This window comes from Procambarus clarkii, chromosome 42 (assembly GCF_040958095.1).
Source record: "Procambarus clarkii isolate CNS0578487 chromosome 42, FALCON_Pclarkii_2.0, whole genome shotgun sequence".
NCBI classification, from domain to species: domain Eukaryota; kingdom Metazoa; phylum Arthropoda; class Malacostraca; order Decapoda; family Cambaridae; genus Procambarus; species Procambarus clarkii.
In genome coordinates this window covers 11,770,725-11,793,296 of record NC_091191.1, presented here as the reverse complement: position 1 = coordinate 11,793,296, position 22,572 = coordinate 11,770,725, and the positions used below count along the sequence as shown (strand labels likewise).

The following is a 22,572-nucleotide window of genomic DNA, read 5'->3' as shown; positions in this document are numbered from 1 at the left end:
GTTGAAGAAACTAAGAAACTTTAAGCCACTTATTCATTTTTATTGTTTTTTTTATTTTTGCTTTCTTAAGCAATTCACTCTGTTCATGTAAAGAGGAAATGCCAGTTATATCCATGGCCCTCACCTCTACAGAGTTACGAGCTATTCATGCCCGTGCCACCATTTGGGTGGCTTAATCTTCATCAATAATCAATCTCTACAAAGTCACACCTTCAACGACACTTTGCTCTTGATACATTTGAGAAAATCTCACTATTTCTAAAGATTTCTCTAAGCTGAGTGAGATTATAAAAGCTGTTCAAGGTGAGGTAATGTTGACAGTCATGTAGTCTCCGCCCAGACAACTTCAGCGAGATTACTGTAGTTATGGATGTCTCAACCAGTCAGCTGCAGCTGAGCTAACAGTGCCAGTCTTGAAGCTGTACCAGTCAGCTGCAGCTGAGCTAACAGTGCCAGTCTTGAAGCTGTACCAGTCAGCTGCAGCTGAGCTAACAGTGCCAGTCTTGAAGCTGTACCAGTCAGCTGCAGGTGAGCTAACAGTGCCAGTCTTGAAGCTGTACCAGTCAGCTGCAGGTGAGCTAACAGTGCCAGTCTTGAAGCTGCACCAGTCAGCTGCAGGTGAGCTAACAGTGCCAGTCTTGAAGCTGTACCAGTCAGCTGCAGGTGAGCTAACAGTGCCAGTCTTGAAGCTGCACCAGTCAGCTGCAGCTGAGCTAACAGTGCCAGTCTTGAAGCTGTACCAGTCAGCTGCAGCTGAACTAACAGTGCCAGTCTTGAAGCTGTTCCAGTCAGCTGCAGGTGAGCTAACAGTGCCAGTCTTGAAGCTGCACCTGTCAGCTGCAGCTGAGCTATCAGTGCCAGTCTTGAAGCTGTACCAGTCAGCTGCAGCTGAGCTAACAGTGCCAGTCTTGAAGCTGTACCAGTCAGCTGCAGGTGAGCTAACAGTGCCAGTCTTGAAGCTGTACCTGGCAGCTGCAGGTGAGCTAACAGAGCCAGTCTTGAAGCTGTACCTGGCAGCTGCAGGTGAGCTAACAGAGCCAGTCTTGAAGCTGTACCTGGCAGATGCAGGTGAGCTAACAGAGCCAGTCTTGAAGCTGTACCAGTCAGCTGCAGGTGAGCTAACAGTGCCAGTCTTGAAGCTGTACCAGTCAGCTGCAGGTGAGCTAACAGTGCCAGTCTTGAAGCTGCACCAGTCAGCTGCAGCTGAGCTAACAGTGCCAGTCTTGAAGCTGTACCTGTCAGCTGCAGGTGAGCTAACAGTGCCAGTCTTGAAGCTGTAACAGTCAGCTGCAGGTGAGCTAACAGTGCCAGTCTTGAAGCTGCACCAGTCAGCTGCAGGTGAGCTAACAGTGCCAGTCTTGTAGCTGTAACAGTCAGCTGCAGGTGAGCTAACAGTGCCAGTCTTGAAGCTGTAACAGTCAGCTACAGGTGAGCTAACAGTGCCAGTCTTGAAGCTGTAACAGTCAGCTGCAGGTGAGCTAACAGTGCCAGTCTTGAAGCTGCACCAGTCAGCTGCAGGTGAGCTAACAGTGCCAGTCTTGTAGCTGTAACAGTCAGCTGCAGGTGAGCTAACAGTGCCAGTCTTGAAGCTGCACCAGTCAGCTGCAGGTGAGCTAACAGTGCCAGTCTTGAAGCTGTACCAGTCAGCTGCAGGTGAGCTAACAGTGCCAGTCTTGAAGCTGTACCAGTCAGCTGCAGGTGAGCTAACAGTGCCAGTCTTGAAGCTGTACCAGTTAGTTGCAGGTGAGCTAACAGTGCCAGTCTTGAAGCTGTACCAGTTAGTTGCAGGTGAGCTAACAGAGCCAGTCTTGAAGCTGTAACAGTCAGCTGCAGGTGAGCTAACAGTGCCAGTCTTGAAGCTGTACCAGTCAGCTACAGGTGAGCTAGCAGGGCCAGTCTTGAAGCTGTAACAGTCAGCTGCAGGTGAGCTAACAGTGCCAGTCTTGAAGCTGTAACAGTCAGCTACAGGTGAGCTAACAGTGCCAGTCTTGAAGCTGTACCAGTCAGCTTCAGGTGAGCTAACAGTGCCAGTCTTGAAGCTGCACCAGTCAGCTGCAGGTGAGCTAACAGTGCCAGTCTTGTAGCTGTAACAGTCAGCTGCAGGTGAGCTAACAGTGCCAGTCTTGAAGCTGTAACAGTCAGCTGCAGGTGAGCTAACAGTGCCAGTCTTGAAGCTGTACCAGTCAGCTGCAGGTGAGCTAACAGTGCCAGTCTTGAAGCTGTACCAGTCAGCTGCAGGTGAGCTAACAGTGCCAGTCTTGAAGCTGTAACAGTCAGCTACAGGTGAGCTAACAGGGCCAGTCTTGAAGCTGTAACAGTCAGCTACAGGTGAGCTAATAGTGCCAGTCTTATAGCTGTAACAGTCAGCTGCAGGTGAGCTAACAGTGCCAGTCTTGAAGCTGTAACAGTCAGCTGCAGGTGAGTTAACAGTGCCAGTCTCGCAGCTGCATCAGTCACCTTGTGATGATCGAAGTCCACACGCATGATCAGCTGTTACGATGTAAACATCACAAAGTCCTTACCCAAAACTCTCTTACTAATGATTGTAACCAAAACAAACAATTCTGTCGGTATACATGTGAATTTGGTTACGAAAATGGGGGTTGGCAGGGAAAAGGAAATAATGGGTAGATGGACGAGGGGTGAGAGGTGGAGGGGTGTGGATATGAATGGAAGGGGAGAGTGGGGAGAGGGAAGGAGCAAAGGGTGACTGAAAGGGTCGGGCGGCGCAAGTAGCAACACAAAGGAACAAATTATTGGGTCCATCTCCACAGGTGCGTGCCCGCGCTTACTTTGTTTTTCCACCTCGTCGTTCCGCGGCCCTGACGAACGCCGCCACACGCAGCACGATCCTGTCTACTAACCTAATCATGCTTGCCGGGAGGGTTGAGATTCAGCTCTTTGGTCCCATCTCACAACTGTGTTTTCCTGGCCGGGATAATAACTTGTTCGTGACGACTTTGATGTCCAAGGGGCTGGATTTGTACTCACCTATTTGTGCTTACGGATGTTGAGCTCTGGCTCTTTAGTCCCGCCTCTCAACCGTCAATCAACAGGTGGACATGTTCCTGAGCCTATTGGGCTCTATTATATCTACACATGAAACTGTGTATGGAGTCAGCCTCTACCACATCACTTCCTAATGCATTCCATTTGTCAACCACACTGACACTAAAAAAGTTCTTTCTAATATCTCTGTGGCTCCTTTGGGCACTCCGTTTCCACCTGTGTCCCCTAGTACTCGTGCCCCTTGTGTTAAATAGCCTGTCTTTATCTACCCTGTCAGCTCCCTTGAGAATCTTGAATGTGGTGATCATGTCCCCCCTAACTCTTCTGTCTTCCAACGAAGTGAGGTTTAATTCCCGTAGTCTCTCCTCGTTGCTCACACCTCTCAGCTCGGGTACTAGTCTGGTGGCAAACCTATGAACTTTTTGCAGTTTAGTCTTATCCTTGACTGGATATGGATTCCATGCTGGGGCTGCATACTCCAGGATTGGCCTGACATATGTGGAATACAAAGTTCTGAATGATTCCTTACACAAGTTTCTAAATGCCGTTCTTATGTTGGCCAGCTTGGCAAATGCCACTGATGTTATCCTCTTGATGTGGGTTGCAGGAGACAGATCTGGCGTGACAACAACCCCAAGTCTCTTTCTTTCCCTGACTCTTGAAGAATTTCATCTCCCAGATGATACCTTGTATCTGGCCTCCTTCTCCCTACACCTATCTTAATTACATTTGCTTGGGTTAAACTCTAACAACCATTTGTTCGACCATTCCTTCAGCTTGTCTAGGTCTTCGTGAAGCCTCAAGCAGTCGTCCTCTGCCTTAATCCTTCTCATAATTTTGGCACCTTCAGCAAGCATTGAGATAAATGAGTCTGTACCCTTCGGGAGATCATTTACATATATCAGAAACAGGATAGGACCGAGTACAGAGCCCTGTAGGACTCTACTGGTGACTTAAGGCCAATCTGAGGTCTCACCCCTCTCCGTAACTCTCTGCTTCCTATTGCTTAGGTACTCCCTTATCCACTGGAGCACCTTACCAGCTACACCTGCTTGTCTCTCCAGGTTATGTACCAGCCTCATATGCGGTACTGTGTCAACGGCTTTCCAACAATCCAAGAAAATGCAGTCCGCCCAGCCTTCTCTTTCTTGCTTAATCTTTGTCACCTGATCGTAGAATTCTATTAAGCCGGACAGGCAAGATTTAGCCTCCCTGAACCCATGTTGGCGATTTGTCTCGAAGTCTCTTCTCTCCAGATGTGTTACTAGGGTTTTTCTCACGATCTTCTCTATCACCTTGGATGGTATACATATCAAGGACACTGGCCTGTAGTTCAGTGCCTCTTGCCTGTCGCCCTTTTTGTATATTGGGACCACATTCGACGTCTTCCATATTTCTGGTAGGTCTCCCGTCTCCAGTGACTTACTATACACTATGGAGAGTGGCCAAGCAAAGTGCCTCAGCTCGCTCTTTCAGTACCCATGGCGAGATCCCGTCTGGACCAACAGCCTTTCTCACATCCAGATCCAACAGGTGTCTCTTGACCTCCTCTATCGTAATTTCGAACCCTTCCAATGCCGCCTGGTTTACTTCCCCCTCTCCTTGCACAGTGACCTAACCTTGTTCTATTGTGAAGACCTCCTGGAACCTCTTGTTGAGTTCTTCACACACCTCTTTGTCATTCTCTGTATACCTGTCGTCGCATGTTCTAAGTTTCATTACCTGATCTTGCACTGTTGTTTTCCTTCTGATGTGACTGTGGAGTAGCTTTGGTTCGGTCTTGGCTTTGTTTGCTCTATCATTTTCATATTTTTTCTCCGCTTCTTTTCTCACCCTAACATACTTATTCCTGGTTTTCTGGTATCTCTCTCTGCTTCTGTTGTTCTGTTATTCCGGAAGTTCCTCCACGCCCTTTTGTTCAGTTCCTTTGCTTCCTTACATGCCCAATTATATACTATGGATTCTTCTTATGCTTCTCGGATTTTTCCTTTTGGGCCGGGATAAACCTGTTTACTGCCTCCTGACACTTTTGGGTGACATATTTCATCATGTCTTGTACAGACATAGCTCTGAGGTCTGTGTCCCGAGGTATTTCCCTTAGGAAACTTCTCATCTCCTCATAATTCCCCTTTCGGTATGCCAGCCTTTTGTTTCCTAGTTCATTTTTTTGTGGAGATAATTCCTGGGACTACCAGGTACTCAAAGCTCAATTCACTCTGATCACTCCTTCCCAAGCGTGCTTCCATCTTAATTTCCCTTATATCCAACTCATTTATGGTAAATGTAAAATCCAGCATGGCTGGTTCATCTTCTCCTCTCATTCTTGTTGGTTCCCTGATGTGCTGGCCTAGAAAGTTTCTTGTTGCCACGTCCAGCAGCTTAGCTCTCCATGTTTCTGGTCCTCCATGTGGGTCTCCGTTCTCCCAATCTATCTTCCCATGGTTGAAGTCTCTCATGATTAGTAGTCCATTTAATTTCTGTTTAGCAACAGAAGCTGCTCTCTCTATTATGTTAATTTTGGCCACGTTGTTTCTATCATATTCCTGTCTGGGTCTTCTGTCATTGGGTGGTGAATTATATATGACTACAATTAAAAATTGCTGTCCTCCAGTTGTAATGGTACCTATTATGTAGTCACTTTAACCTTCACAGCCCTGAATAACCATCTCCTCATTATCCCAGCCTTTTCTTACCAGAAGAGCTACACCACCTCCACCTCTTTCTTCTTTCTCTTTCCTCATAAAATAGTAGTCTTGTGGGAATACTGCATTTGTTATGGTTTTCGTTAGCTTTGTTTCTGTGAGTGCTATTATGTCTGGGTTTTCATCTAGTACCCATTCTCCAAGTTCATTTGCTTTATTTGTAATTCCATCTATGTTACTGTACATAGATTTTCTGTCCCTTCTCAAATCGCCTCCTTTGTTAGTGTTCTGCTGGTGGGGGAAGCTGTTCCATGGGTGTGAGGATTTGTGAGGTGAATAACAGGTTCTCAGAGGATATTGGGGTGAAGGGTGGCGTGTCAAGTGAAAGGGAGGGAAGGGGGACAGGGAGAGTTTGGGATAAAGGGGGAGGAAGGAAGGAAGGAAATCAGGAAGGAAAAGGGGGGAGGGGGACACAGTTGGAGGAGGAGAGGGGTAGCATCGTTGGAATGGGGTATTGGGGAAGGCGATATGGCTGAGCATTTGAGTGGGGGCAGGGAGTGTTTGGGGTAGGGGGGTTTTCTATGCAGAGGAGGGTGGTGGGGTTGCCCTCTTCTTTGGTGTTACTGGGTAGCTGGTTGTGGGTTCCCCCTTCACCTCTGGAGATGTAGTGTTGGGAGCTGTGATTTCTTGGTTTCCCCTCTCACCCTGCGCCCCTGTGTGTACTCACCTAGTTGTACTCACCTAGTTGTGCTTGCGGGAGTTGAGCTCTGGCTCTTTGGTCCCGCCTCTCAACCGTCAATCAACAGGTGTACAGGTTCCTGAGCCTATTGGGCTCTATCATATCTACACTTGAAACTGTGTATGGAGTCAGCCTCCACCACATCGCTTCCTAATGCAATCCATTTGTCAACCACTCTGACACTAAAAAAGTTTTTTTTTATACTAAAAAAGTGTGAGTGTGTGAGTGAGTGTGTGTGTGTGTGTGAGTCTGTGTGTGTGTGTGTGTGTGTGTGTGTGTGTGTGTGTGTGTGTGTGTGTGTGTGTGTGTGTTTGTGTGTGTACTCACCTAGTTGTGCTTGCGGGGTTTGAGCTCTGGCTCTTTGTTCCCGCCTCTCAACCGTCAATCAACAGGTGTACAGGTTCCTAAGCCTATTGGGCTCTATCATATCTACACTTGAAACTGTGTATTAAGTCAGCCTCCACCACATCACTTCCTAATGCATTCCATTTGTCAACCACTCTGACACTAAAAAAGTTCTTTCTAATATCTCTGAAGCTCATTTCGGCACTCAGTTTCCACCTGTGTCCCCTAGTGCGTGTGGCCTTTGTGTTAAATAGCCTGTCTTTATCTACCCTGTCGATTCCCTTGAGAATCTTGAAAGTGGTGATCATGTCCCCCCTAACTCTTCTGTCTTCCAACGAAGTGAGGTTTAATTCCCGAAGTCTCTCCTCGTAGCTCATACCTCCCAGCTCAGGTACTAGTCTGGTGGCAAACATTTGAACCTTTTCCAGTTTAGTCTTATGCTTGACTACATATGGACTCCATGCTGGAGCCGCATACTCCAGGATTGGTCTGACATATGTGGTATATAATGTTCTGAAATATTTCTTACACAAGTTTATAAAGTGTGTGTGTGTGTTTGTGTGTGTACTCACCTATTTGTACTCACCTTTTTGTGCTTGCGGGGGTTGAGCTTAGGCTCTTTGGTCCCGCCTCTCAACTGTCAATCAACTTGTGTACAGATTCCTGAGCCTACTGGGCTCTATCATATCTACATTGGAAATTAAACTGTGTATGAAGTCAGCCTCCACCACATCACTGCCTAATGCATTCCATTTGTTAACTACTCTGACACTAAAAAAGTTCTTTCTAACGTCCCTGTGGCTCATGTGGGTACTCAGTTTCCACCTGTGTCTTCTTGTTCGCGTACCACCCATGTTGAGAATTTATCCTTGTCTACCCGGTCGATTCCCTTGATGATTTTTTAGGTAGTGATCATGTCTCCCCTTACTCTTCTTTCTTCCAGTGTCGTAAGGTGCATTTCCCACAGCCTTTCCTCGTAACTCATGCCTCTTAGTTCTGGGACTAGCCTAGTGGCACACCTCTGAACTTTTTCCAGCTTCGTCTTGTGTTTGACAAGGTACGGGCATGTGTGTGTGTGTGTGTGTGTGTGTGTGTGTGTGTGTGTGTGTGTGTGTGTGTGTGTGTGTGTGTGTGTGTGTGTGTGTGTGTGCGAAGAAATTTAGTTATTAGTTAGTAACAGTTGATTCATTGACAGTTGAGAGGCGGGTCGAAAGAGCAGAGCTCATTTCCCGCAAGCACAACTAGGTGAATACACACACACACACACACACACACACACACACACACACACACACACACACACACACACACACACACACACACACACACACACACACACACACATCTGTTCAGGCAGATTCGTTCAGGAATCTGTACACCAGTAGATTGACAGTTGAGAGGCGGGACCAAAGAGCCAGAGCTCAACCCCCGCAAGCACAATTAGGTGAGTACATACAAAAAAAAAACTGAGGCTTGATATCACGCCAGACCTGTCCCCCTGAAGCCCATATCAAGAGGATAACATCAGCGGCATATGCCAAGTTGGCTAACATAAGAACGGCCTTTAGAAACTTGTGTAAGGAATCATTCAAAACTTTGTATACTACATATGTCAGACCAATCCTGGAGTATACGGCTCCAGCATGGAGTCTATATCTGGTCAAACATAAGACTAAACAGGAAAAGGTTGAAAGGTTTGCCACCAGACTAGTACCCGAACTGAGGGGTATGAGCTACGAGGAGAGACTGCGGCGAATTTTTCTTACGTCACTGGGAGACATAAGAGTTAAGAGGGACATGATCACCACATACAAGATTCTCAGAGGAATTGATAGAGTAGACAAAGACAGACTATTCAACACAAGGTGCTCACGCATTGGATTACACAAGTGGAAATTGACGCTCGGGGATTGAACGCCGACCTGCATGAAGCGAGACCGTCCCTCTACCGTCCAGCCCAAATGGTTGGTGCAACGTCTACACCAGTTTTTTGACAGTTGAGAGGCGGGACCAAAGAGCCAGAGCTCACCCGCCCCCCCCTCCCCCCGCAAGCACAACTAGGTAAGTACACACACGCACACGTACGTACTCGACTAGATATGTACATCTCGTCGAGTAAATCAAGGTGAGTACATCTAGGCGAGTAGATATAGGTCAGTACATCTGAGTTCTTGTTGGTAAGTACTTCCAGGTGAGACCCACTTGCCAACCTGCTCGTCAGGAGCCATCATGACCACATTAAAACGTCCATTGTGGGGAGCTGTGGCAGAGGATGAGGCTCGTTATTGTCATGACCCAAGTCAGAGACTGCCAGGGATTACTGACCCAAGTCAGAGACTGCCAGGGATTACTGACCCAAGTCAGAGACTGCCAGGGATTACTGACCCAAGTCAGAGACTACCAGGGATTACTGACCCAAGTCAGAGACTACCAGGGATTACTGACCCAAGTCAGAGACTGCCAGGGATTACTGACCCAAGTCAGAGACTGCCAGGGATTACTGACCCAAGTCAGAGACTGCCAGGGATTACTGACCCAAGTCAGAGACTGCCAGGGATTACTGACCCAAGTCAGAGACTGCCAGGGATTACTGACCCAAGTCAGAGACTGCCAGGGATTACTGACCCAAGTCAGAGACTACCAGGGATTACTGACCCAAGTCAGAGACTGCCAGGGATTACTGACCCAAGTCAGAGACTGACAGGGATTACTGACCCAAGTCAGAGACTGACAGGGATTACTGATCCAAGTCAGAGACTGCCAGGGATTACTGACCCAAGTCTGAGACTGCCAAGGGGGGATTACTGCCACGAAATATGTGAAGAGCCCCGTCTTAAATCCCACCGTCTTTACCACCCCCAGCGGGAAATTATCTGATTATATAATTAGCATATTTAAGGATTTGTGCCAAGTTGTGGTGAATGGAAGGTGGAAACTGAGAGAGAGAGAGAGAGAGAGAGAGAGAGAGAGAGAGAGAGAGAGAGAGAGAGAGAGAGAGAGAGAGAGAGAGAGAGAGAGAGAGAGAGAGAGTAAGCGATATAGGGAAGGAAGAAGGAATAATGAATTACGAGAAAGAGAGACGGAGAGAAGTGTAATACCCAATAATGTGTGCCGAACATACATGCTTGCAACACTGCACACTCTCCTTAGTACAGTGTGAAGATCCTGTCTTGACTAATTTATATACATTCAACCAATACATAAATGTATGAAAACCTGGATGTCTATAAGTGTACACCGTGGCTATTTGTCGATACTTTTTTTTTAACAAATTTACAAGAAGATTCCTGTAATTTTTATGTTTAAGAGACGTAAGAAACACAGGACTTTGCTAAAGACTTCAACGTCGTTTTCTGGTTTTTCATTTGACGTAAATTTATGTTCATCGATGGCGTAGCAATTGGCTCTGTTCTTGGCCCAAATTTGGATAATGTAGTAATTTGTTTCTGTAAAGACCTTTGGAATGACACTTGCTCCTTAGTCTTAATACCACTCTTTACAAAAGATATGTGAATTATTACGGTCAAATTTTCAATGTTTCCTTCCTGAATTCAAAACATAAATTTACTTAGAAACAAACTTTAAATTTACATAGAAATTTGAGAATAATCAAAGAGTTAGAGTCCCACTCCTGTGCCAGGTAAGTCCACTACGGGCTCACCATAGCCCGTGCAACTTGGAACGTTTTGTTTCGTATAGATGAATCTAAAGCAACAACAATTTGAGAAAAATCGCAACAAAAATATATTTCATGATTATATTACTATGTACTATCTTTGGGATCGGCTTTTGGTTGTGACAGTTTTATGCACGTCATGGTTCAGTAGGTGGTGAGTGTGTCTGGGGAAGTATTGGTGTGTGAGTGTCTCTGGTAGTCCAGGGGTGGGAGTCTTGTCCCATTACAGGGCCTCAATATTTGTTCTTTAGTAAAGTGTTTTAGTTCATATTGAAGGATTTATAGAAACTGTTTGATTCCCTAGTTGCTGGTCTTGGTTTTGAGGTCGATTTACCTGTCTCTTTAGCAGACATTTCGAAGACGAAACACTGAATTTTGAGTGCAGCTCGAGCCATTCAGCCATCATGACCCCTTAACCAGACATTGCCAGAATGAGTTATACTTTTATTGCTCTAATAGTATACAATATTAGACAAACATTAATACACAAGTTGTATACAGTGTTCGTGTGGGATATGTGTATGCCTCGTAGCATGAGGATTCCAGGAACAAAGGCTCTATCTCTTACACAAAATGTGACTCTGGTGTTGTGCTCTGTAATAATGGTCATTTTAGTAATGATAACGGGATTTTATTTAAATAATATTCCTAACATTACTGCAGAGAAAATATCATACGCGCGAGAACTATTAGATTGAACGTGAGAGTTATTTTAATAGTTTATTGCTATTGTTTTTATTTCTCATGTGATGCAGCGCTCGTGGCTAGTGAAGGTAGTTGGTGTGTGCTAGTGATCAGGAGCGGGGTATACACCTCTCCCTGTATATCCCCGCTTCTCGGTGTGTATAGGGTATACTCCTATATTATGTTCTGAACTAAAGTATACTCGTAGTAAACTAGAATATAGTACGGTTGGTCAGAAAGGTATTGTTGAGGTCGTAATAACCCTCGAAAGGCTTATAGGCCTGAAGCCCAAGACCCAACCAAAATAGACACCCACACAGTCAAACAGAATTTATTCCCGTTTTAAAGAAAATTATTATTTTACTTCAAAAATTTTTATTCAGACAATAGTTCATTATTTTTTCTTCTTTTTGGTGATTATTTTGCATGATTGTTATTTGTTTAGTCATTAACTTGATTAACAATGCTGTCAGTCACTTGTTAATAATGTGTTTTGTTATATGTTTATTCCTGTCTGTTAGTGTTATGTTTATTTGTAAATTAGTTCCTGTTTGTTCTGGCTTTTTGCGTTAACTTTGATTTGTTATTAAATTTATCAGTGCCAAATCTTGGCTATTGAAGGTTACCTCATAATGGTTGTTCAGCTGTTAAATATCTTTATCAATTCATTTAGAAGAGAGAGAACAGACACACAGCTGCTCCAATCACAGTGAACAGGCCAATTTTAAATTGTTATACGTTTTTAGATTAAGAATTTGAGGAAAGTAACGAAGAACTTATCAGACCAGTTCTAAGAGACAGGAAATGTGAGAGAGACAGACACACTCTAAGAACGACAGACAGAAAAATACACTAAAACCACACACACACACACACACACACACACACACACACACACACACACACACACACACACACACACACACACACACACACACACACACACACACACACGCACACACCCTCAAACAGTGCAACTGCCACAGGGATTGGGGCACCACCCCCACATTCTACCCAACAGACACCCAACCTGCCCCATCCCCTGTCGGCCCCCCACTAAGTACCCACCTAGGGCACCCTCCCCCCACCCACCCCCCTCCCCCACTCACCCCCCCTTCTCCCTCTCACCCCTCTCCCCAGGACCTCCCTTCTCCCCCATCCCCCATGCCCTCCCTTCTCCCACATGCCTTCCCGTCTCTCCCACCCCCATGCCCTCCCTTCCCCCCTCCCCCCTAAGCCCCCCACTCTCCCCCACCCCACCTAAGTCTTCCCCTCTCCCCCACTCCCCTAAACCCTCCCCTCTTCCTCACCCACCTCAGCCCTCCCTTTTCCCCCACGCCCCCCAAGCCCTCCACCCTTTTCTCTCCCCCCAAGCCCCCCCATCTCCCCTATCCCCCACAGCCTCTCCTCCCCCCATGCTTCCCCAACCCTCCCTCTCTTACCCACCCCCTGTACCCTCCCCCTCTTATCCACCCCCTGTACCCTCCCCCTCTTATCCACCCCCTGTACCCTCCCCCTCTCCCCCACCACCCCAAGCCCTCCCTCCTCCACCAATCCCCCCGTGCCAGGTCCCCCCAGCTCCCACTCACCCCAGATCCCAAAGGTCCCCCCCCAGAAAAGAAGCAGAAGAGAGTCAGTTTCAGGGTGATGTACTCGAACATAGATGGGATCACAAGCAAGACAAGTGAACTAAGGGAAAGAGCACAAGAAGTTAACCCAGATGTAATCGTACTCACTGAAACAAAACTCTCTGGAATCATAACGAATGCCGTGTTTCCCCAGGAGTATACAGTAATAAGGAAAGAGAGGGAAGGTAGGGGAGGAGGCGGAGTGGCCCTACTCATGAGAAGGGAATGGAGTTTTAAGGAGATGGCTATCCCGGGCTGTGAGGAGTTCAGAGACTACATAGCAGGCACCATAACAATGGGAGGACCAAGAATAGTAGTAGCAGTAATATAAAACCCTCCACCAAATGACAGGAGACCCAGTCAAGAGTATGAAAACAACAACAAGGCAGTTAACACTATAATTGAGAGGGCAGCCTCTGCTGCCTGTAGAAATAGATCCCACCTGCTCATCATGGGCGACTTCAATCACGGAAAGATTGACTGGGAGAACAAGGAACCGCATGGAGGCGAGGATACGTGGAGAGCCAAACTATTGGAGGTGGTGACAAGTAACTTTTTAACCCAGCATGTCGGAGAACCCACAAGGATGAGAGGCAATGACGAACCAGCGAGACTCGACCTAGTCTTCACTCTGAACGACTCCGACATAAGAGAAATCGGTTTTGAGGACCCAGTAGGGATGAGCGACCACAGTGTACTGGTGTTTGAGTACTTGATTGAAGAAGGGTTATTGAACTCGAGGAGGGATACCGAAACCAAAAGGTTAGCATACCGAAAGGGAAACTATGAGGGGATAAGAAAATTCCTAACAGATATAGCATGGGAAACAGAGCTCAGGTAAAAGACGGCCCAAGATATGATGGATTACATCACGCAGAAGTGCAAGGACGCAGCAAACAAGTTTGTCCCAGTCCAAAAGGAAAACAGAGAAATGAAGATGAGAAACCCATGGTTTAATCAAAGATGTAGGCTAGCTAAGCAGCAAAGTAAAAGGGCATGGAGAAACTATAGGAATAACAGGACACTGGAGAGCAGAGAAAGATACCAGAATGCCAGGAATGAATATGTCAGGATGAGAAGAGAGGCAGAAAGACAATACGAAAATGACATCGCAAGCAAGGCAAAGACTCAGCCTAAATTGTTGCATAGCCACATTAGGAGAAAAACAACAGTAAAGGAACAGGTTATGAGATTAAGGATAGGGGCGAAAGGATTCACTACAAATGACAAGGAAGTGTGTGAGGAATTGAATAAGAAATTCCAGGAGGTCTTCACCTAAGAGCAAGGAGAAATTCCAGAGGTAAGTGAGGGAATAGCTAACCAGGAACCACTGGAAGAGTTTGAGATTACCAGTGGGAAGTAAGGAAGTGTTTACTAGAGTTGGACGTGACGAAGGCTATAGGCCCAGATGGAATCTCCCCTTGGGTTCTAAAGGAAGGAGCAAGAGAACTGAGCCTACCACTCTCCATAGTGTATAACAAATCACTGGCAACAGGGGAACTGCCAGATATTTGGAAAGCAGCTAACGTAGTCCCGATATACAAGAAAGGGGATAGACAGGAGGCACTGAACTACAGGCCAGTGTCCCTAACCTGCATACCATGCAAGCTGATGGAGAAGATTGTGCGAAAAAAACTAGTGGAGCATCTGGAGCGAAGGAACTTTGTAACACAGCATCAACATGGGTTTAGGGATGGCAGGTCCTGCCTCACAGGGTTACTTGAATTCTACGACCAGGCAACAAAAATAAGGCAAGAAAGAGAAGGGTGGGCAGACTGCATATTTTTGGATTGTCAGAAAGCCTTTGATACAGTGCCACACAAGAGGCTAGTGCGAAAGTTGGAGATGCAGGCTGGAGTGAGAGGGAAGGTACTCCGGTGGATAGAGGAGTACCTAAGCAACAGGAGACAACGAGTCTGTGTGAGGGGTGAGGTCTCAGATTGGCGAGACGTCACAAGTGGAGTCCCGCAGGGGTCAGTCCTTGGACCTATACTGTTTCTGGTATATGTAAATGATCTCCCAGAGGGTATAGATTCGTTCCTCTCAATGTTTGCCGACGATGCAAAAATTATGAGGAGGATTGAAACAGAGGATGATAGTAGGAGGCTACAAGATGATCTGGATAGACTGAGTGAATGGTCCAACAAATGGCTGTTGAAGTTCAACCCGAGTAAATGCAAAGTAATGAAACTAGGCAGTGGAAACAAGAGGCCAGGCATAGGATACAGAATAGGAGATGAAGTACTTAATGAAACAGACAGAGAGAAAGATCTAGGAGTTGATATCACACCAAACCTGTCTCCTGAAGCCCAAATAAAGAGAATAACGTCTGCGGCATATGCGAGGCTGGCTAACATCAGAACGGCGTTCAGGAACCTGTGTAAGGAATCATTCAGAATCTTGTACACCACATATGTAAGACCAATCCTGGAGTATGCGGCCCCAGCATGGAGCCCGTACCTTGTCAAGCACAAGACGAAGCTGGAAAAAGTCCAAAGGTATGCTACTAGACTAGTCCCAGAACTAAGAGGCATGAGTTATGAGGAAAGGCTGCGGGAAATGCACCTTACGACACTGGAAGACAGAAGAGTAAGGGGGGACATGATCACAACCTACAAAATCCTCAGGGGAATCGACCGGGTCAACAAGGATGAACTATTCAACACTGGTGGGACGCGAACAAGGGGACACAGGTGGAAGCTGAGTACCCAAATATGCCACAGAGACGTTAGAAAGAACTTTTTCAGTGTCAGAGTAGTTAGTAAATGGAATGCATTAGGAAGTGATGTGGTGGAGGCTGACTCCATACACAGCTTCAAATGTAGATATGATAGAGCCCAATAGGCTCAGGAATCTGTACACCAGTTAATTGACGGTTGAGAGGCGGGACCAAAGAGCCAGAGCTCAACCCCCGCAAGCACAATTAGGTGAGTACACACACACACACACACACACACACACACACACAGTTGATTGACAGTTGAGAGGCGGGACCAAAGAGCCAAAGCTCAACCCTCGCAGGCACAAATAGTTGAGTACACACACACACACGCGCATAGCGAGAACATAGAGAGAGATACAATGACAAAAACACAGACAGCTAGAGACAGAGACAGAGTTAAGAGAAGAAATGAAGACATTTACATCCCACAAAGTCTATCACAGATTAAGAAAGTAAGTAGAAACAGAGCAATGCAAAAGATGTACAGTGACCACAACACAGCAGTTGCAACATTAGGATCTGTGGGTTGGTACAAGAATTCAACCAACTACGAACCACTGAGTTTCAGGAGCATTAGAACAACAGAAGTACACTTACATCGCATCAGGTTTGGATACCCATGTGCATGGGAAATAGGCTACAGGTTCCGGAAGATGAGAGGAAATGTCAACATTGTGAGAAATGCCCGACAGACCACTGGAACATTATCTAACACAGTGCACAGTTACAAACCCATTAAGATTTCAACTTAGATTCAACGGAGCAGAAGAAGTTGTTAAACACATATGGCAAAATCTTACTGAAGCGACCATACGAGTAATAAATACTCATTCTCCGCCCAAGTAAAACAGAAACAAGCAACACTTAGTGGGCCAGCCAGAGGCTTAGGGCCCGCGCAGGAATATCCCTGCAAAAAAAATAAAATAAAATAGGAGACAGTGATCAGGTCGACCAGAGTCCGGCCGGATAGACTTCATCTAATGTTTACCATTGTTAGTGACTATGAGGTCAGTATGTGGTCCAAGTGTGACGACCGTGTACTGTGACACCCACGTGCTGTGGCCTGTACTCACCTAATTGTACTTGCGGGGGTTGAGCTTTGGCTCTTTGGTCCCGCCTCTCAACTGTCAATCAACTGGTGTACAGGTTCCTGAGCCTACTGGGCTCTATCATATCTACATTTGAAACTGTGTATGGAGTCAGCCTCCACCACATCAGTTCCTAGTGCATTCCATTTATTAACTACTCTGACACTGAAAAACGTCTTTCTAACGTCTCTGTGGCTCATCTGGGTACTAAGTTTCCACCTGTGTCCCCTTGTTCGTGTCCCACCCATGCTGAAGAGTTTGTCTTTGTCCACCCTGTCAATTCCCCTGAGAATGTTGTAGGTGGTTATCATGTCTCCCCTTACTCTTCTGTTTTCCAGGGATGTGAGGTTCAGTTCCTTTAGCCTTTCCTCGTAGCTCATTCCTCTCAGTTCCGGGACAAGCCTGGTGGCATACCTCTGAATCTTCTCTAGCTTTGTCTTGTGTTTATTTAGGTATGGACTCCAGGCTGGAGCTGCATACTCCAGGATTGGTCTTACATAAGTGGTATACAGGGTTCTGAAAGATTCCTTACACAAGTTTCTAAAGGCAGTTCTTATGTTGGCCAGTCTAGCATATGCCGCTGATGATATTCTTTTGATGTGGGCCTCTGGGGACAGGTTCGGTGTGATATCAACCCCCAGATCTTTCTCTCTATTTTGACTCTTCCAGGATTTCACCTCCCAGATGATACCTTGTGTTCAGCCTCCTGCTCCCTTCGCCTAATTTCATCACCTTACACTTTCCTGAGTTGAACTTTAGCAGCCATTTTCTAGACCATTCCTCCAGTTTATCCAGGTCATCCTGTAGTCTCTGTCTATCTTCATCCGTCTTGATTCTTCTCATAATTTTTGCATCATCAGCAAACATGTGTTATGGAGCATTGTGACGACCGTGTACTGTGACACCCACGTACTGTGACCTGTGTTACAGTGCAGTGTGACGACCGTGTACTGTGACACCCACGTACTGTGACCTGTGTTACAGTGCAGTGTGACGACCGTGTACTGTGACACCCACGTACTGTGACCTGTGTTACAGTGCAGTGTGACGACCGTGTACTGTGACACCCACGTACTGTGACCTGTGTTACAATGCAGTGTAACGACCGTGTACTGTGACACCCACGTACTGTGACCTGTGTTACAGTGCAGTGTGACGACCGTGTACTGTGACACCAACGTACTGTGACCTGTGTTACAGTGCAGTGTGACGACCGTGTACTGTGACACCCACGTACTGTGACCTGTGTTACAGTGTAGTGTGACGACCGTGTACTGTGACACCCACGTACTGTGACCTGTGTTACAGTGCATTGTGACGACCGTGTACTGTGACACCCACGTACTGTGAACTGTGATACGGAGCAGTGTGAGGACCGTGTACTGTGACACCCACGCACTGTGAAACCTGTGTTATGAATAAGGTGTTTGTATTTCCCGTGTTGTCATGATTACTGAACTTGTGTTCTCCTATAACACTAACAATGTTATTAATTGCGTCAATTACTAGAATTATATTTATATAATTTTTGCTTGTTGACCTCTGCTTTCATTTACCCATTTGTTGACATCTTCCTCCTTATTCTAGGAAGCAAAATTTATCCTAATTCCCGTTTTAAAGCGACTCTGAAGAGAACAATATTAATACGGACGTCTTGCTCAACCAGGGGTGATTATTAGTGGCCATTACTAGGGGTCATTACTAGGGGTCATTACTAGGGGACATTACTAAGGGGTCATTACTAGGGGTCATTACTGGTAATTCTTGACCCCAGTTTTGATGTGAGTGACACGCAAGGGTCAATCCGTCACTCATGAGTGCAGGCCGGAGACTGGTGGCTTTAGGAACACAGGGTAAACAACATTCCCTTTCCTTCACTCCATCCTTACCTCATTCCTGCCCTTCCTACATCTCATTCTTTCCCTCTGCCGTTTATCTGCCTTCACCACTCCCTGCTTTTTTGTAGTTCCCTTCATTCCTTTCTTGCCTTCACGCTTCTCTGAACCCCTTCCTTCCCTTCATTCATGCCTCCCTACACCTTTCCTTCCCTCCACCCTCCCTTTCCTTCAGACACAAATAAACTACATGAAATCAAGTGACAGATAACGGGACTAGACGGTCCATGGAATTGTATTGTATTTCCCTTCCTTCTCTCTTCTCTTCCCCCCCCCCCCCTCCCTTACTCCACATTCCCCCTCCCTCACTCCACACTTCCCCCTCCCTTACTCCACATTCCCCCTCCCTCACTCCACACTTCCCCCTCCCTCACTCCACATTCCCCCCTCCCTCACTCCACACTTCCCCCTCCCTCACTCCACATTCCCCCTCCCTCACTCCACACTTCCCCCTCCCTCACTCCACACTTCCCCCTCCCTCACTCCACACTTCCCCCTCCCTCACTACACATTCCCCCCTCCCTCACTCCACATTCCCCCTCCCTCACTCCACACTTCCCCCTCCCTCACTCCACACTTCCCCCTCCCTCACTACACATTCCCCCTCCCTCACTCCACACTTCCCCCTCCCTCACTCCACATTCCCCCTCCCTCACTCCACACTTCCCCCTCCCTCACTCCACATTCCCCCTCCCTCACTCCACACTTCCCCCTCCCTCACTCCAGCATGAATTATTGTAGTGGAAAGACTCATAGACATATTGTTCCAAGCATCAACATAGATTCATCAAAAGGAAAATATGACTTGACTAACTTATTAGAACTCTACGACACAATGACAACAATCAAACGGGAAAGATAGGTGTGGGTAGACTGCGTTTTCAAGGACTACCAAAGAGCTTTTGACACAGTTCCTCATAAACGACTTGTATTCAAACTAGAAAAAACAGGTTGGTGTGTATGTGTGTGTATGTGTGTGAGTGTATGTATGTGTGTGTGCGTGTGTGTGTGTGTGTGTGTGTTGTTCTGGCCTGAGGGGGTTGGGACTTATGGAACTTAAACCTCCAAAGAGAGCTTTGGTTGCTGCACCAAGCCGTTACTTGCGTACATGCGGACAACATCACCCAACCACTCTCTGCTTGAACAGACAACCGACCTCGGCAGCCACATTTCCGCTACCGTTGGTTGACCAACAATGAACACTGGAGTGTTTGAAATTTACTCAGGAGATCGCCCTGTACGGCTCATGTTCTTGGAGAGGGGTTCAACATCACATATTAAGGGGTGTGGCTCCAACACTGGCCTCGTTGTCCAGTGTACACACACCATATTTGAGCCGTCGTGACTCCCCACTCTCTCCTAGTTCGGTATGATCAAAATCCCCCTTTTTCGAATTAGTACTCCCTGCCAACCTATCCGCAGCTGTGATCCTTTCTCTCTCCTGCTTGTGGGGAAGCCTCACCAGGACAAGAGCAAACGCCAGCTAACAATACACTTTTAATAATCGAAAACAAATACAATACGTGACATAAAAAAATTAAAATAGTATCATACAACACTCTAAGCTGTTACAGCCCGGTGGCAGTTCAACACCCAATCCTGGCTTCACCAACCATCCATATCAAGTGACTGCCCAACTCTTGGCTTACCACTTACTACTCCCTCACTAGGTGTGGGGGGGGGGGAGGGGTAAATCTCGTCATAACAATGTTATACACTCAGCCCTAAACCTATATAAACTCAGCCTGTGGCTGAAACACCAGAAACATCTGTATAAATATTCCCCGACACAAGAAGCAGTCAATCTCTCACCTTACACCGCGCCTTACACGCCAATAATCACTCAAGCACTTCCCTTATACATTCCTGTGTAGCCACCATAAACCTCTGCTCTGCTCCTGGAGGTTCACTACCATATATATCTCTACGTCCTCCAAAATACTCAAAAGTACACTTCTGCAGTTATCCCAAAACTGCTGCACAATGAAGTCCTCTTCAAACACCAGTGATGCTTCACCACTGATTCCAAGGTAACATAGGAAACTCTTCTTCACTGTTCCTTTACACTGCTTCAGGTCAACTCCTCACTATGGAGTTCTGCTCTCCCACAGATTTCAGCATACACTTCTCCAGCCTCGAAGTTTCCTCCACTAACTCCTTCCCTGGCCTCGAAGTTCTTCCATCAACTCCTCCCCTAACAAACCTGCAATTCCATTGCCATGCCAATAAGAATGTTTCCATACTAAAATATAATTAAATGTATCCACAGAAAATAAAACTCCATCTGACATCTCCTTAAACTCTAACACGTCGCCACGACGGTACTCCTCTATCTTGGGCGAGGTCCACTCTGGGAACATGTCCAGACATGCTGCTGGCCGCCGCCGCCAGCCGGTGGCTAACCCCTCAGTCATCCACTGACCTTCGTCGAGGGAAGACGTATTACTCCTCCATCCAATATGTTCTCCTATCTCTACCCGTCATAATATGGCAACCAAACACTGTGAGGGGTGAGGTCTCGGAGTGGTGAGGCGTCATCAGTGGAGTTCCACAGGGATCAGTCCTTGGACCCATACTGTTTCTGATATATGTAAATGATCTCCCAGAGGGAATAGACTCATTCTTCTCAAAGTCTGCTGAAGATGCAAAAAATATGAGGAGGATTAAGACAGAGGAAGACAGTATGAGGCTACAAGATGACCTAGACAATTTAAAGGTTCAATCCAAGTAAATGTAAGGTATTGAAACTAGGTTGAGAAAATAGAAGGCCAGACACGTGATACCGAATTGTAGATGAAGTCCTTCACGAAACGGACAGAGAGAAAGATCTAGGAGTTGTTAAGCCAAACCCGTCACCTCAAGGCCACATAAAAAGAATATCATCGGTGGCGTATGCGAGGCTGGCTAACACCAGAACTGCCTTCAGAAACCTGTTTAAGGAATCTTAGCGAACCTTGTATACCACGTATATAAGACCAATTTTGGATTATGCGGCCTCAGCATGGAGCCCGTACCTTGTCAGGCACATGATGAAGCTGGAAAAAGCTGAGAGGTATGCCACCAGGCTAGTCTCAGGACTAAGAGGCATGAGTTACGAGGAAAGGCTGCATGAAATGCACCTCACGTCGCTGAAAGACAGAAGAGCTCAGGGAGACATGATCACCACATACAAAATTCTCAGGGAAATTGACTGGGTAGACAAGGATGGATTATATAACACGATACACGCACAAGGGGACACAGGTGGCAGCTGAGTACCCAAATTAGCCACAGAGACATTAAAAAGAACTTTTTTAGTGTCAGAGTAGTTAGTAAATGGAATGCACTAGAAGGTGATGTGATGGAGGCAGACTCCATACACAGTTTCAAAGGTGGATATGATGGAAACTTCAGAAGCTCAGGAACCTGTACACCAGTAGATTGACGATTGAGAGGCGGGACCAAAGAGCCATAGTTCAACCCCCGCAAGCACAACTAGGTAAGTACAACTAGGTGAGTACTCACCTGAAAGGTGAGCATCACACGTAACCATAGCCTGTAGCGCACATTAAACGTTTAACATCAAAAGCATATGCAAGTTTAGCGTATGTGAGAACTGCCTTCATAAATATTGATAAGAAGGCCTTCAGAACATTATACCACGTAAGTCAGACCAAACTCAGCAAGTGCAGCGCTAGAAATTTCACGCCACTGGAGGGGAGATGAAGCGAGAAAGGTGCATATAAGGTGGATGAGAGTCTGGATAATCAACAAGCTATCCAAAATGAGCTACATGGCCATCACTCAGAATATAGCCGTAGAGGCAATGAAGAAGTGAAATGAATTACATAAAGTCAGACACAACAAAACCCAAATGTTTTGGGACCAAACACACCATCCGTGAGCTGAAGCTCAAACACCACAACCTTAGTTAGTAAACTACAACAAAACTATCCAATAGTTGGATCTATGAATAAAACAACCTTAAATCTTGGCATGAGAGGGAATGAAGCTTTGGGGAAAAACATTCTTTCTGATTCTCTGTCAATCTTGTGGTCAGAAGCACTCTTTCCCCTCCCCGTCCTCCCCTCTCACGCTGTCTTATCCCGTCACTATGTTACTGTCAGCCAGCGCCTCCCTTCCACACAAGCACACACCACACAAT

General features: G+C 46.4%; 2 protein-coding genes across 2 annotated transcripts; one reads left to right on the top strand and one right to left on the bottom strand.

Moving 5' to 3' along the window:
- Positions 1–364: 364 nt before the first annotated feature.
- Positions 365–8,963, bottom strand: LOC138373370 (uncharacterized). Its single transcript, XM_069339568.1, has 3 exons — positions 8,897–8,963; positions 1,326–2,412; positions 365–1,235 (listed from the first exon to the last, which is right to left on the bottom strand). Exons 1-3 carry the CDS (start codon positions 8,961–8,963, stop codon positions 365–367), a joined length of 2,025 nt encoding a protein of 674 aa, XP_069195669.1.
- A 1-nt stretch (position 8,964) lies between these two features.
- On the top strand, positions 8,965–9,612 carry LOC138373369 (Golgi-associated RAB2 interactor protein 5B-like). Its single transcript, XM_069339567.1, has one exon. It carries the CDS (start codon positions 8,965–8,967, stop codon positions 9,610–9,612), a length of 648 nt encoding a protein of 215 aa, XP_069195668.1.
- The last annotated feature ends 12,960 nt before the right edge of the window (positions 9,613–22,572 follow it).